This window comes from Anomalospiza imberbis, chromosome 12 (genome assembly GCF_031753505.1).
Source record: "Anomalospiza imberbis isolate Cuckoo-Finch-1a 21T00152 chromosome 12, ASM3175350v1, whole genome shotgun sequence".
In the NCBI taxonomy this organism is placed as follows: Eukaryota; Metazoa; Chordata; class Aves; order Passeriformes; family Viduidae; genus Anomalospiza; species Anomalospiza imberbis.
Window position 1 is genome coordinate 13032651 of NC_089692.1, and position 14113 is coordinate 13046763.

At 41.3% G+C, this 14113-nt stretch overlaps 1 protein-coding gene across 4 annotated transcripts in view; it reads left to right on the forward strand.

Moving 5' to 3' along the window:
- NUP93 (nucleoporin 93) overlaps window positions 1–14113 on the forward strand; it is a 78974-nt gene that overhangs the window by 43664 nt on the left and 21197 nt on the right. For all 4 annotated transcript variants that reach the window (XM_068202830.1, XM_068202832.1, XM_068202829.1 and 1 more), the window contains 3 exons: window positions 4538–4600; window positions 6309–6437; window positions 12946–13020. In XM_068202830.1, coding sequence (XP_068058931.1) covers window positions 4538–4600; window positions 6309–6437; window positions 12946–13020 — 267 coding nt within the window. The remainder of the gene's footprint in view (window positions 1–4537; window positions 4601–6308; window positions 6438–12945; window positions 13021–14113) is intronic.

A 14113-nucleotide genomic window follows, 5' to 3' on the forward strand; every position in this document is an offset into this window, starting at 1 on the left:
TCAGGTGCTTCACCTGGAGTTGCCAGAGTGATTTTTGTTAACTGTCCCTGCTGGATTCACTGGATCTACTGGAAATCCAGCACATGGAAATATTTTAATCAAAGAGCAATTGACTTGAAATGGTCCCAGATTGTTCATTTCATTTTCTTCTTTCTTTTTGTGCCAGTGAAAAAGCACCCATTGCTGTCAACATCCAAAGCCTCAATATACTATTTGGCAACATCCGCCTTCTCTTGACAGCTTGAATACTAAGATCAAGTATTAAAAGTATGGCCTGGCTGATGAAAGTAATTAAGAGACTTCTCTTAGCCAGGAGAGTTTACTAACCCCATTTACTGCAGTAAATGGAAGAGACTTTCAGTCTCCTGTCAAAAAGAGACCATTGGTGTGTGTGCACCTGTGCCCTTTTGTACTGATAATGAACTACTGGAACACACTCTTGCTGGAATTCAGGCTGGAGCGAGGCAGGTGCTGGTTGCTGTCAGACCAGCCTGTGTCAGTCAGTGGCTGTCTAAGATGAGAGATAATTGTGGAGCAAGCACAGGCTGCCAGGGGTCCTGTCCTGCCCTTCCACTGTGGGGCCACTTCTACAAACCATCAGCGAGTGAAGCAGAGTGAGGCTGGATTTCAGCAAAAAGGGGAGACTGTGAGATCAGGCTGAAATTCAAGGTGTAGGAGATCCAAGAGGATCTGGAATGTGCTTAGGAAAGATGCTGAGAGTCAGTAGTCACGTAAGTGTAAGCGGGACTAACCGAGAAGCGGGAGCCTGAAGGTGTGAGAGTGGGTGTGTTTCTGTGCCTGTGTCCGTGTTTTGCAAACACCATCGCATCGGATATTGTACAAATGGTGTGTGGGAAACATTCGGCAGTGAGTGGTGCAAAGAACTGGTGATGGAGAAGAGTTATGTTACTTCCCTTCCACACTAGATGCAGGAAGGATGTGTGGGAGTCAGACAGTAAAAGAGAGGAAAATCAAAAGCTACTCACTAAAGGAGGGCAGAGTGATGTGACATTAAGGCTCTGTGAGCTTTTTGCATAAACCCGCCTCAGGGAAGTAAGATTTTCATTTTCAAGCAAAATCCAGGCTACACTGGGATCCCTGCACAGACAGAGCTTGTGCCTGGGGAGCTGCAAGGTGAGGTTTTCACCTCTGAGATTACAGCAATGCTCATGTTGGCTGTTCCTATCTTTGCCATCTGCCTCTGTGAAATAGCTTTTCTCTCTTAACAATAATCTCTGTTCTCCTCCCACTTTTCTCTTTGGATGCTGAATATGAAGCAATGTCTGGCTACTCGTACAATCAGCAGCATCTACCCTGAGAGGGCAGCTCCTGCTTTGTGGGTCGTGCACTCTCCATGTGTGCTGAACGCTGCACCTCTGTATCCTTGTTACAGTCTGCCAGCGTTCGTGCCAAAGTCAAACCTTGCCGCTGGGACTGCGGAAAGCTTTTAGGGCACATGTAACTGGTGAGCACAACCAGTGCTGTTCACAGCCCAGCCTTCTTAAGAGATATGTGATCCCTTAAAGTGACCTGGGATTTCTGAGGACAAAAACTCTCTGATGTAAAGAGCATCTCTGCCATCTTTCTGCCTATCCTTGTTCCGGGGCTCTGCATTTTCATGCAGCAGAGGTGCATTTGTGTGCATTTATGTATATCCATGAAATCGTGTCTGGTGATCAACGTGTAGTGCACCACTAGGTGGCAATGCGATAAATCCAGGGAATCCAGCAGCCAGCCCGACGCACCTCGCTTTCTTAACGAGTGAAATTCTGGCCACCAAAGCCGGGAGTGACACCCCCAGGAGCTCTTATTTGGCCTAAGTAAGTAGAAGCAGCTCGCACAAGCAGTAACAGGAGCTCCAGTGTCAGTTACTGAAACTCCCTCTTCTGAGGTTTAACAATTAGCCTGTAATTAACTGAAGCAGAAATTGTCATGCTAGAGTCATAATGTTTAGCACAAGACATCGGGCAACCTTTTTAAAATTTATTTCTCCTTACTGAGGCATTACAGATGTTATTTGGAATATGTGAGGATTTTATTTTGCTAAAGAAGTAGTTTTTGAGATTGAAAAAGACAATTATCCTCTAACTGGCATTCGGTGTAATATAATCTCTTAAACAGACCTAGCGGAACTCTCTGGGAGCTGGGCGGTTTCATTAAGACACTCAGCCTGGATTTACTGACATCAAGGGAAGTTCAAGCACATCTTAAATTACCCTGTTGATTACCATCATTGCTGTGTACATTTCTAGGCAGGTACCTGCTAGTGTACACATCCCTGAAAGGAAAGAGGGGAAGACCAAGGGCAGAAAAGGTAGGACTTGTGTCCTTGGGGTGTTTAGGAGTCCAGTGCTCACAGAGCAAGCAGGGAGCCAGTCATCCAGGACCTCTGCAAGCTCACACCATCCATCACATCCAGGTAACTGTAGGTCTGCATCTTGGAGACAGTGAGCTGGTTTTGACTCTGAAATTAGCAGTGTTGTTAGAATACAGCTGACACGCTGTTCTCTGCAGCATCTGATCTCTACCATCAGAAACGGGTCTGTCTCTTCTGTTCACAAATTGGTGTGTGCTCTGAAGCATTGCTTGCTTTAATTCCAGGTAATTTTTCTCCATTTTAGGTTGAAGGTGGGGGAAAAAAAAAAAAGGGAACCCAGAAAACTCTTTGCCCTCCCAAAGTCCTTCTACCCATGCAGACAGGGACAAGTCTTACAAGGCACGTCTCCATCCTTCTCCTGCACAGAGCTGAGGCTCAGTCTTGGCCCAGTTAGGTGGCTGCGGCAACCCTTGTCTCAGTGACAGCTGCTGTAATAGCTGGTCCCCAGACGTGTGCAAGGATCTGGATTTAGCTTCCTTTTTTCAGGTTGTAACTGTGATTTCTCTGTGGGCATTGTCTAAAAATAAAGCAGGACCTGTCGGCTGGTGAAATGAAGAATAGGCTGGGTAGCGTGACCGCTCTCTTCGCGTGTAATTCAAGGGCTGTTTCTGCGGAACTGCACTGCATGTCTCTTGGAGGAGGGCGGCTTGTTCTCTCTCTGGTGTACAGAAAGGGGTCACCTTCTTATTTCCAGCTGAAGGGGGTCACAGCCTGTCCCATGTACCTCAAAGGCTTGTTCTACATATTTCAGAAGGAGAGGGTGCAATGCCCTTCATTTCACATGCTGGTGCTGGGGAGCAGGAAGAAAGCAGCACACCTATGCAACAATGTCCTGCCAGATTGCTTCAGACTGGGAAAATTTCAATTGCTCCTCACCTCCCAGAGCTAAGTATCACTCTGTGATACTTGTGATTGTATATATTCCTGCTGCAGGGCAGTTTCTAAGACCTACCATAAATATATTTTTCCAAAAGCCCAAATCTCCATGTGTCACCACAGGAATTCTTTGCAGGAAGATAGGGAGACTAAAAGGCACAAAATCATCCTGATTACTGACAAATTCAGTTGGACACTGCTGCAACTGTGTTTTCTCTTTATAAAAGCATAAGCATGGTTCACTGAGTTCCCTCTCTCTAGGTTTGTTAGCAGCTTTTGGTTTTAGAGCTGTGGAGTGAGTGTACAGACTTTTAAGATATTAGCACTTAATGGAGTTGATAATTTACAGCTGATTACTTCAGAGGGATACAAAAGCTTATTTTTCTTTTTTATGACCTGAACAATGATTAAGTTGAAGTCTGGGCATACAAATCATCTTGGTTTATTTAATTGGTGATATAACAGTGAAAATTCAATATAAAGCTATGCATGTTAAAATGTGATAAACATATCCCAATTGTTGTCTCTTTGTGCTACTGCATTTTACCCCACAGCTACTTGTTTAAAGTTAAAACTTCATTTCACATTTCCTAGTATAGGTCATAAAAGTAACCTTTGGGATAAGGAGCTAACAGCTCATCTAAGTCAGTTTGTTCACACACACCTGACCTCTTTGAGATTTACTCATATACTGAGAATTAAAAACACAATTCTTCATTGTTAGCCACTCCAGCTGTACTCATGGAGAGAAGCTGTGTGGTAAACTTTTTCTGTATGCTTTCCAACTGTTTAGTTATTTCTGTCCTTCTTCAACTGACTATTTTTAAGGCTCTTCTTCACAGTTGTATCGGTCCTCCAAGAGCTCCACTTCTGCCTGAAGCTGCCAAGTCAAAGCTGGTTTTATTTTTTTCAGCATACTCAAGTCCAACAATCTTATCTTGGCTTATCACTCCTACCAGCTTTCATCCTAGCTCCCTCAAATGGAGAGCAAGAGGAAGCAGATGCTGGGACACAGAGATAAAAGAGAATAGAAGCAGGACATTTTACTAGGATTCAATGCATATTAAAAGAGGGGATTAATGCATTTTCATTTTCACGTTGCTCTGGATGGGCATCTTACTGTACCTTTGGTGAAGTAAAGTGACATATAAACTTCTTGGGACTGGACTGCAGAGAGAGTTCTGAGCACTTCTCAGAGCTGAAATAGCTGAGTACCACAGTATGTGTTTGATGTTGGTACAAGGCTGATTTTTTGGCTGAAGCTCTGTTTCTCCTTTTCTGCAGGGATTCCTGAAGAATGAAAAAGATAATGCATTGCTGTCTGCCATTGAAGAGTCTAGGAGGAGGGTAAGTTGGAAGAAAGCACCATTGGTTTTGCCTAAAAACAAAAACAGGAGTGGTTTGCACTCTAATTTTCTTCCCTTGAAAGGGATCAGTATTTAGCCTGTAAGAAAAAGTTAGCCTTCCCCTCTTCATCTCCTGTATCTTCACCTGTGAACAAATAGCTGTGTTGAAGATCCTCTGAGCAGAAGCTTGTTTTCTGATAGGAAATTAATCTAATCCTGTTTCTGAATCTATTTGTGCTTTTGGTATCTGTCATGTTCTGGGACAGTGATTTTTCGTAATTGAATTATGCAGCATGGAAAAATGCTTCCTGTTTTTCTTGAAACTCCTTCTTGGAAATGTCATTCCGTACTTCCTAGTGCTCATGTTATGATTGTTTCTCTGCATGTATACTGGGGACATCAAGTTTAGAACTGAGCCCGTGTTTCTTTCAAATGATAAGAAATAGTACTTAAACATTATTAAAATATTTCAATTATATAAAATTATCTGTAACTACTGAAGCATATTTAAAACCCTGTGATTATAGTGAAGGGACGGGTGAGACCTATATCATGCCATGAAAGTATAAAGTGAATTTTGTAATGCAACAAAGAAACACAAATCTTAAGCTCTAGTTTCATGCTTGCACTGTAATTAACTGTTTGCCAAATGTCACTGTCTCTTATCAGTTCTTTCTTCTGAGGAATGTTTTGCTCATTAATTGACAATATCCTCGCAGTGAACTGCAATGAAATGAAAAACTTAGCCAACCAAGACATTTAGTTAAGTATATTGCAGCACGGAGCTGCGTGAACAGGAAAGAAGTAGAAGACGCAATATAGCTTATTCTCTCTTTAGAATTAGTGGAGAGTCTGTTATTTCCTGTGGTGGTACACCTGAGGCTATTCGTCTCACCCCAACAATAACAGAAAAGGTAGTGAAGCACCTTCTCTATCCTAATGCTATTGCCAAAATAAGGGAATATTTCCGTTACTGAGGGAAAAGCTGTTCCCTCCTATATGTTCCCCAATTTGATCTGAAACAATGTAGCACATCAGCCATTTTAAAGGTAAAGGTTGTTTTTTCTTGGGGTTTGATTTTCCTGTGTGCTTTCCCAAGTTATGTTCCTGATGATAGAGACTTCCTGATTTTTTTTGACACTGGTTTGTTTTCCCTTAATATTTTGAATTTTATTTTATCCTATTTCCCATTTAAAAGAAAAATACACTGGTAAAGACCTGAAAATGTTTATGGGCAATAAACATGCATCTTAGTTAAGAATGACCTTTGAGTCAGACCTTTGTAGTCTCCAGGGAGGTGAAAAGCTAGTGGTCATTAGAGAAGTTAAGTCTCAACAAACCACACAGATCAGTGAAGAACCTGGATATTGTGTGTGTGCTGCTAAGTTAAAGAAGGAAGCCCTCTGATTTTCAGCCTGCTCAGATTCCTGTGCTGCTGTGCCATGGAAAAGACACAGTTTCCCTCTTTTACCAGCTGGGGGTATGTGAGAGTTGTCTTAATTCCACATACACCTACTTTGTGAATCCCATTGTACCTGAACAGGGAGCCTGTTAAAATAATATGCAGTGCACCATCAGCTCTTGAGGGCTGACCTGATTGATTTATGTAGTTGCTATTTTCTGTTTCATTTTTGGGCTTGTCTATTAATAGCAGAGTTAGGCTGGTGGGTGTTTCTATATGTTCCTTAGCTCTTGTTCTTCACCAACAGACTTTTGCCATGGCTGAGGAGTATCACCGAGAATCAATGCTGGTTGAATGGGAGCAGGTGAAACAAAGGATTCTTCATTCTCTGCTTGCATCAGGGGAAGATGCTCTTGATTTCACCCAGGAAAATGAGGTAACTCTGTCTTTCTAAATGCTGTACACAGTCATGCACAGCACTGTACACAGCTGGCATTCCAGCACTGCTGAAACCACCTCTGAAATATTCTGCAGCTACAACTGTGTGAAAATCAGAAATATAAAATCCCAATTTAATTCTAGAATGGCTCTGACTAGCAGAATGCATTGTCTAGCAGAGTATCAAACCTTTGTGATTGTTTCTATTTATTGGCTGATGGGTACAGGCAATGGAGCCGCTGTTGCTGAAGCTGTGTTTTGAGCAACATATGTGCTGGCTGGACTTAGTCACAAACACATTCTAGGTCAATATGCCCAGGGGACAGAAAACACACTGGGGGCTTCAGGAAACCCTTGCAATGTGACACCAGGGAGTTTCTCAGGTGCAATTGTGCTTACACATAGGTCTTAGAGTGTCTCTTCGCCTTTTGTGGCGTGCACATCTACAACACCCTTTCTGTGTGCTAGCCTGGATTTATGGCTTTTCTTAGGAGACTGATGAAGTCTCTCAAGTTTCTTGGCAAAACCAAATGAATAAACAAACAAAAAAAAAAAGCTTTCCTTTTTATCTTGCTGTCTCATGCAGAGCAGATTAGAATTTTGTGCTGCTGAGATATCTGGTGTTCAGGTTAATCCAGCAGTGACCAGATCCTTTGGGCAAGACTGACTCCATGTTTAACAGAAGAGATACTGACTATCATCTTAAAACATTCTTTATCTTCTGTTACAATTTAAACCTTTACAGTTCTCTTAAAGAAAATGTTTCAGTTAAATGAGTAGAGCAAAGAAGAGTTATGTGCAGGGTGTTGGGAACCCAGCTCCTCTGAGCTGAAAGTATCAGACAGCAGCTGTGATCCCTGGAGCACAAAGTTACATCACTGCTGCTGCACTGTGCTCCATGAAAATACTTGCCTTGAGGGGAGAGGGGGGATAGGGAGTGGGGGGATGCAAGTTGCTGTGCTTTCAGGCTGAAAAAGAGACACATTTTTTTATAGCCATGTTCATGTTCTCCATGAAAATGAATTCTTGTTCATTGGGATGACCTGCAAGTATACTGAAATTAAAAAAGCCCTTGGTGCTAATGTGGTATGACCTGTATAGGGATTTGGAAATAATTAAAATTGTTAATGAAATGTCCCTTTCTGATTACTGTTCTTTTAAATATAGGTTAATCCCAGTTAGCATACCTCTTTTTATAGGGGCTGTCTTCCCTAGAAAATCTTTTTCTGATGCTTGTATGCTTTACTGGGACTTCTCAAAGGTTGTCCAGCTTTCCAATATTAGAAATGCTAAATAATGCAGACTGAATTAATTTAAAACTAGGAACAGCTAGCCCATTATTTTAGGATGTGAATCTGAAGGCTTGGTAGTTACACTGATACCTTCTAACATCTTTGATTTGTGTGCTAGTTACTGGTATGGGGTTTTCCTTTTGGAGTGTGGACATTAACTGCTAGCAGAAGTAATTTAATAACACACTCTTGAACAGGTAAAAACCCTATTCTGGTGTTTAATTGTCAAATGGATACTACCCCCATTCCATGGCACTTGAGATGCCAAGCATCAAATTGGTGTGAGGGAGGAGGGGAGAAAACTCAGCTCCTAATGTTTCTGGTGAATGTATTTAAAGACTCAATGTACACTATCACTCAGTAATACTCCACTCTCTGTTTCAAAGCTTTCATAGTAGCAGTATGTCATTTCAAGAGCATTTAAAATCCTTGATATATTCTAGTCTTAGCCTCAAGAAGTCAAAGGTCTGAGAGGTTTGAAGTGCATCTACTGTGTTAAAAGCCTGTTATCTAACCTCCCCACAGCAGGTTGTTCTTCTAAAGCCTTGTTCCAGTCAAATAAGTTTTTTGTGTGTATGTGACACAAACAGACACAGCCTGTAGACTATAGTAGAGGTTTAATTGATATCCTCTGGAGATAGAGAATCAGCTGAAAAGGCACAGATCCAAACGCAGCAGGGGTCCGTGTCTGCCTGCAAGCCAATTCTCAAGCTTTGGGCAAGCTAATTTGGGCAGAGTGAAATACCAACACATTATTTATGGAAATAAGACCAATTAACAAGCAAAGCTCACAATTCAAAGAACCTAGTGCAGGACTTGCCATTAAGGTTTTCTGTTCCCCCTTGTCCTCCAGCCTGGCCACCTTCTTGTCAGGGAAAACCAGAGCTGATATAAAGGTCTTTCTTGTGGGGCTGGAAAGGGATGAAAGCCTGAGATTAGTCTTCAAGGTATCAAACACCTGTGGTCTGAAGGTGTTTGTTATGACTGTTGTGCCATGAGGTGCCAAGGCGTTTCCTTTGTCCTTTTCCAAGTTTTTCTTTATTCCAGGTTTTTCTTTCTTCCACCCTTGCCATAAGCTCTTCCACTCCTGCTGTCAAGCAGCATGCTCCTGTAGTGATAGGGAGACATTGGCAGCTCTTGGTTTCTGTTCTGCCCCTCTGAATCACATCTTCATACCCCTTAAATCCCAAGCATTGCAGGATGCTTTCCACTCCACCACAGTGTATTTTGATGGGGTTTCTCCAGCTTGGTCTCCTGCCTAGATATTCACTGCGTCTACTGGCCAAGCCATTTGGAGTGCTGACAAAATGTCTGCCCAGACTTCTGCTGAGGAATGTGCATATGCATATGAGGGTGATGAATAATGCATCTTTACATGCACGGGGTTTGGTGTGCAAGTGAGGCTGAATGCTTGGCTGAGTGCAAATGAAGGAGGACTCCTTTGAAAAGCAGCATCGTTTGGCTAAGTGAATTTAAAAGATATAAATGTGATGGCAGTGCAGCTAAGCTGCAGCTTTGAGAAATGGATAATATTCAGAATAAATATTACAGGTCTGAATAATGCTTTGGAAAGATCCAAATTCAGGGCAGGGAAAAGCAAAGGTGCTTGAGAAAAGCAGCACAAGCCATTTAAGCAATATCAGACTAGAGATACAGCAAGATTTGTGTGTGTGCACTTACACTTCTGCAGTCCTTTGTGCATCCCCCACTTTTCTGCTTTTCCTTTTGCTGTTCCAGTTAAACTTCAAAACCTGACCTGAAACATGCTTCTTCTCATATGCCTCTAGCTGCTGTTTTGAGCACATCTTTCATTATCTTTTTCTTGCTTGAGACTTGGTAAGTTCTGGCTTGCCAGCAAAGGATATCCTCCCCCCTTTCCACTTTCCCCCATTAGTTTGTAGGGGGGAAAATCCTTCCCTTCTTGGGAAGGATTGCCTGCGCAATCCATTTCTGTGGTTCAGGGGGAGCCGTGGAAGTGGCCTTCCCCATGCTGACTCACTGCTTTAGTTTTCCTTTTGAACTTTCCCTTTAGCACAGCCGTGTGATAGTTCAGTGAGCTAGTGCTTTCTTGTAGTTTAATAATTCATAGGTGAAGCCAGAATGCATGCATGAGATGGGAAAAAATAGGAAATAAGCTTACTTCCATGGCTCTTTTTCCATAGGAAGAAAGTATAAGAAAATTAGGACAAATTCTAGACTACTTGATTTTTGTTTTCCTGAAGTGCCAAGTCATTAGAATTTAAAGAATTTAATTTCAGTGTGGCAGTTCTCAGCTGCAGCAGATAGTTAAGAAGTGTTTGCTAAAGCATAATAGTTAAACTAAAATTGGAGAATGGAAAGGAAAACCCGACCCCAGAGCAGTTATTTCTGAGTTTCGGGCATGCACTTTTGAATTCAGATTGTTACCTGAATTGGTTTGAGCCTGGCAGTCACACACCAGTCTCTGGAGTGGCAGCCATGTGGGTGCTCTTTGGTGCCGCAAAGCAGAAAAAGGAACGATTCACAAAACAAAGCCCCAATCCCTGTGTGTCTGCTGCTTGGGCAGTGGCTGAAAGGGACACTAAGTCACTATGGACTAGTCTTCACTTGCTTTAGGAGATGAAACCTCATCGGTAATTAATGACAACGTCCATAATTTAGCATTACTTTAAATAACTCTGCATTTTATCTGGCTCGGCACAGGGAGAGGCTGCAAAGCGCTATTTCTGCCATCACGTCTGTTTCCCAGGAAACCTGCTTTAACAGTTTCTTTGTTCTTTAGAACAAAGAATTTGTCGGGTTTTAGGTGGGTTTAAAGGAATTTGTGTCAGATGATTTGGCAATGGAAGAAAAATGCAGATGCTTCTGACTATCAGTACCTACTAAGAGGGACTGTGAAGAATATTTTTAGCGTAAGTTCAGTTGCAGAAAGAAAAGTGAAATTGCTTCTGGGGTTTTTGTAAGGCATTTTTATAGAGCCTGAGATCTAAATGCACCTACCTGATTTTGTAATCAGGTTAAACATTATTTAAATAGCATTAGTGAGAAATTAATGCAGTAATACAGCCATTTTAAAGGATTGTCCAGGTTCATCCTTGGTTATCTCCATTAATTTATATTTCATTATGTTAGGGACAAATACTGCTGAGTATTTTTAATTCTGTAATCAACTGCTGTATGCTTCACAGAAACCTGTAGCTACAGATATTACAAAGCTCTTATCATTTCTTGATAGAGGTCTGTGCCCTTACCTTCATGCATAAATTCCTAGCCAATGCAGAACAGTTTCTTGGCCATTTGAATTGTGTAACTTTTTTTCTTTTCAAATTTTAACTTGTGAACACTTTACTGATCAAAACTCCTGGACTAGGACAATGAGTAGTAGTTGTCTTTGTAAGGACACATGCTCATGAGTGTAAGAGAGGTCTTACATGGTAGAAGATATTCCAGGTTAAACTAATACCAAAATAAAATTAATTTGGGAATGACTGAGAGAACGATCACTTTTACACTGAACAGTAACATGTCTGGAAGTTCATTTGTTTGTGTTATTTCATTTTGAAGTTGGGATACAGTTCCCAAAGAAAAGATTATTTTGAAGACTCTGCCAGTATTTCATCTGCATTTGAAACAAGAAATTGAGTGATGGCACCATCTGGAGAAAAGATGTCCATTTCTGGATTGCTTCCTGAAATCCACACAAGCCAGGTCATGGCAGGAACATTGCTCCTGCCATGCTGCGGTCTGACAGGTGTCAGCAAAGCTGAACTCTAAAGCTGATTAAACTGGAAGTGAAAACAATGATTTTCCTATTGCATTTGGGCTTTATGTTTGTGCAGGCAGCAAGTTGATCACATTTAAGTGAACTCTTCCAGGCAAGACTAGAACACATCAAGAAGCAATCCTTGGAGGCGATCCTGTCTGCACTGTAAAGTACTGACATTCTGGGTAGCCAGTGTAAGAAGCAGTAAAGCTGTTTGACCGTACTGCTTAGGTGCACTCTAACAGCTAATGAGGATGTGCAGCCAGTTGTAACTGACTTTGATGGTAAAAAGCTTAATTTTTAAACTCTGCAGATGTACCTGCCCCTTCTTGGAAAAAATTACTGATTCCAGTTTAGATGAATATCCATGGCCTTGAGTTATATGGTAACAAGCTTGAAAACCTTGCTTTGCTGAAAGCTTGTCTGTTCCTTTTTGCTTGCCCCAACTCTGTCAGTTGGCTTCATAATAAATATTATGCTTCTGAACTGAGCTTGTCTTGCTTTGATCTTCAGACCAGCATGGCTTCTGAAGCAGCTGATATTAAAGGACTGTTTACCTCAAAGGGATCTGTCTTAAAAATGATTGTGCTTCATTTTTCAAACTCAAGACTTGCAATGCTGATGCTGAAATGAAGAATTACATTCTTTTAGAAAACAGGAAAGAGCAGAGAGCATTGCTCAGAGTATTCTTTCCTCCAGAGTACTGAACATCTATGATCAGTGGTGGCTGTGCTGAGAACATGCCTGTGCCTTGGAGTGAATACTTAAAATCATTTTATGTAGCAGCATACTATTGTGGCATGTTGTATTATGAGTTTTATAAGAGTATGAATTTTGTATGCCATGATTCCATTGGCTGTCTCTCCCTGCTCTACACTCAAAATATCTCAGTCTTGTCATAGTCTCTGTGGATAAAAAGACTACTTCTTTCAGGTCAGGATATTGCCAGCATACTTTCTCTTGCAGCAGACCAGCAGTGGGGCACTTTCCAGCACACAGTTGAATGCTGCAGTCCTATTTTATGTCTATATCATGGGACTGGGACAAAACTGGAGTATCAGATCCTATTTGAGCTCGTCTGTTGAATTCTATGTCCTTGCTGTGATGGAGGTTCAGAGTAGATGCCTCACAGCGAGACACTGACAAGAAGCAACCTTTCAAGAAACAAAAGCAAAGAATTAAAATTATAAGGTGCTGCCAAAAGACACTGATGTCCTAATTCTAGAGAGCTAATGGCTGGTTTGTGCACTGAATAAGGAGGATTTCTGTCACTCTAGAAAGTTTAAGCTATATTGGGAAGATAATGGGGTTTGCAGTGAGACTGCATTTTTCTCTGTAGATGGTTCAAAACCCTGTTCTTAGTTCTGTCAGAAACATGGTTTTACTGTTGTTCTTTAGGAGCAGATATATTGGTAAAATGCATTGTGATAATTGTATACTTCATATCTTCATTTATGCTTCTCATTCAACAGGCCAGCTATGTTGGTGAGGTGGGTCCTCCAGGTCGCAGCTCCATGGACAGTGTGGAGATGGCATATGCTCGTCAGGTGAGTGGAAGTGAAAAAACTTCATTAAACACTGTGTCCTACATGGAGAGAGACAGGGAAAATAAAGATTGGAGCTTAGTGTAAAAGAAAATATGGTAGGTAAAACATGAAAATACCTGCCTAGAGATAAAATGCTATTGACAAACACATAAATCTTGATGTTTTTAGAAGCATACTCACCTGTTTGCTACAGGATATTTTTTCAAATAGAGATCCTGAGCACCATATATGACCGTAGAAAGCATTTAAGCTTGTAAATTAAACTCAAATTCGTTTAAGTTTTTGAAAGCAGGTTTTTTAGGATGTGTGTTAATGCATAATTGTTTACAAATGAAGACTTTATATTCCCTTTATTTTCATATGTGGAAGATCATTTTTCTCATGTATGTGTGTAGGAAAAAATATGCTGAAGTGTTAATCCTGATGTTTGTTGAGTTATATCCTATTTTAATGACATAGCTTATGAGAGGCTTTAGTGCATCAGCTATGAATTAATGTGCCTGGTAGCATTAGACTCCCTCGGAAAATTTTCAGGGAAAACTGATAAACCTTTACATAACCAATTTGTTACTGTTGCTATTTGAGATTATCTGTTTACCAGCACTGTTGAGAACAAAATGAAAGAAAAGGACTTGATTTTTTCAAAATGGAATATGTGAAACAATGTTGCTTAATTTGCACACAATTACTGTTATTGTGTGCTTTGGCTCAGTCTGCACTGAGGCAGAGAGCAGCTTGTGCATCTGTTTTCCTACCTCTGCATTCGTTATGGTAACTGGGAAGAAATTAATAGCAAAAGATTCGTGGTTGTGCTGATAAAGTGTACATTTGATTTCGTGGCTCTTAGTAGTTTGTTAATTTAGTTCATATCTGCTGTAATATATCCACAGTAAGGGTCTTCTTTAAAGCATAACTGTCTGCTTTGAAGCCATCAGTGTTACTCCGTGCTGCTTTTTGGGTATGGGAAGCCCAGTCTCTCTAGCAGTCCTGGCTCTGGAGTAGCTGTGGAGTCACTGTGGCCAGTGGGCCCTTGTCAGGGTCACGGGCTGTGCACAGACTGCTGCAGTGTGCCCTGGAAATGCGGTGTTTGTGG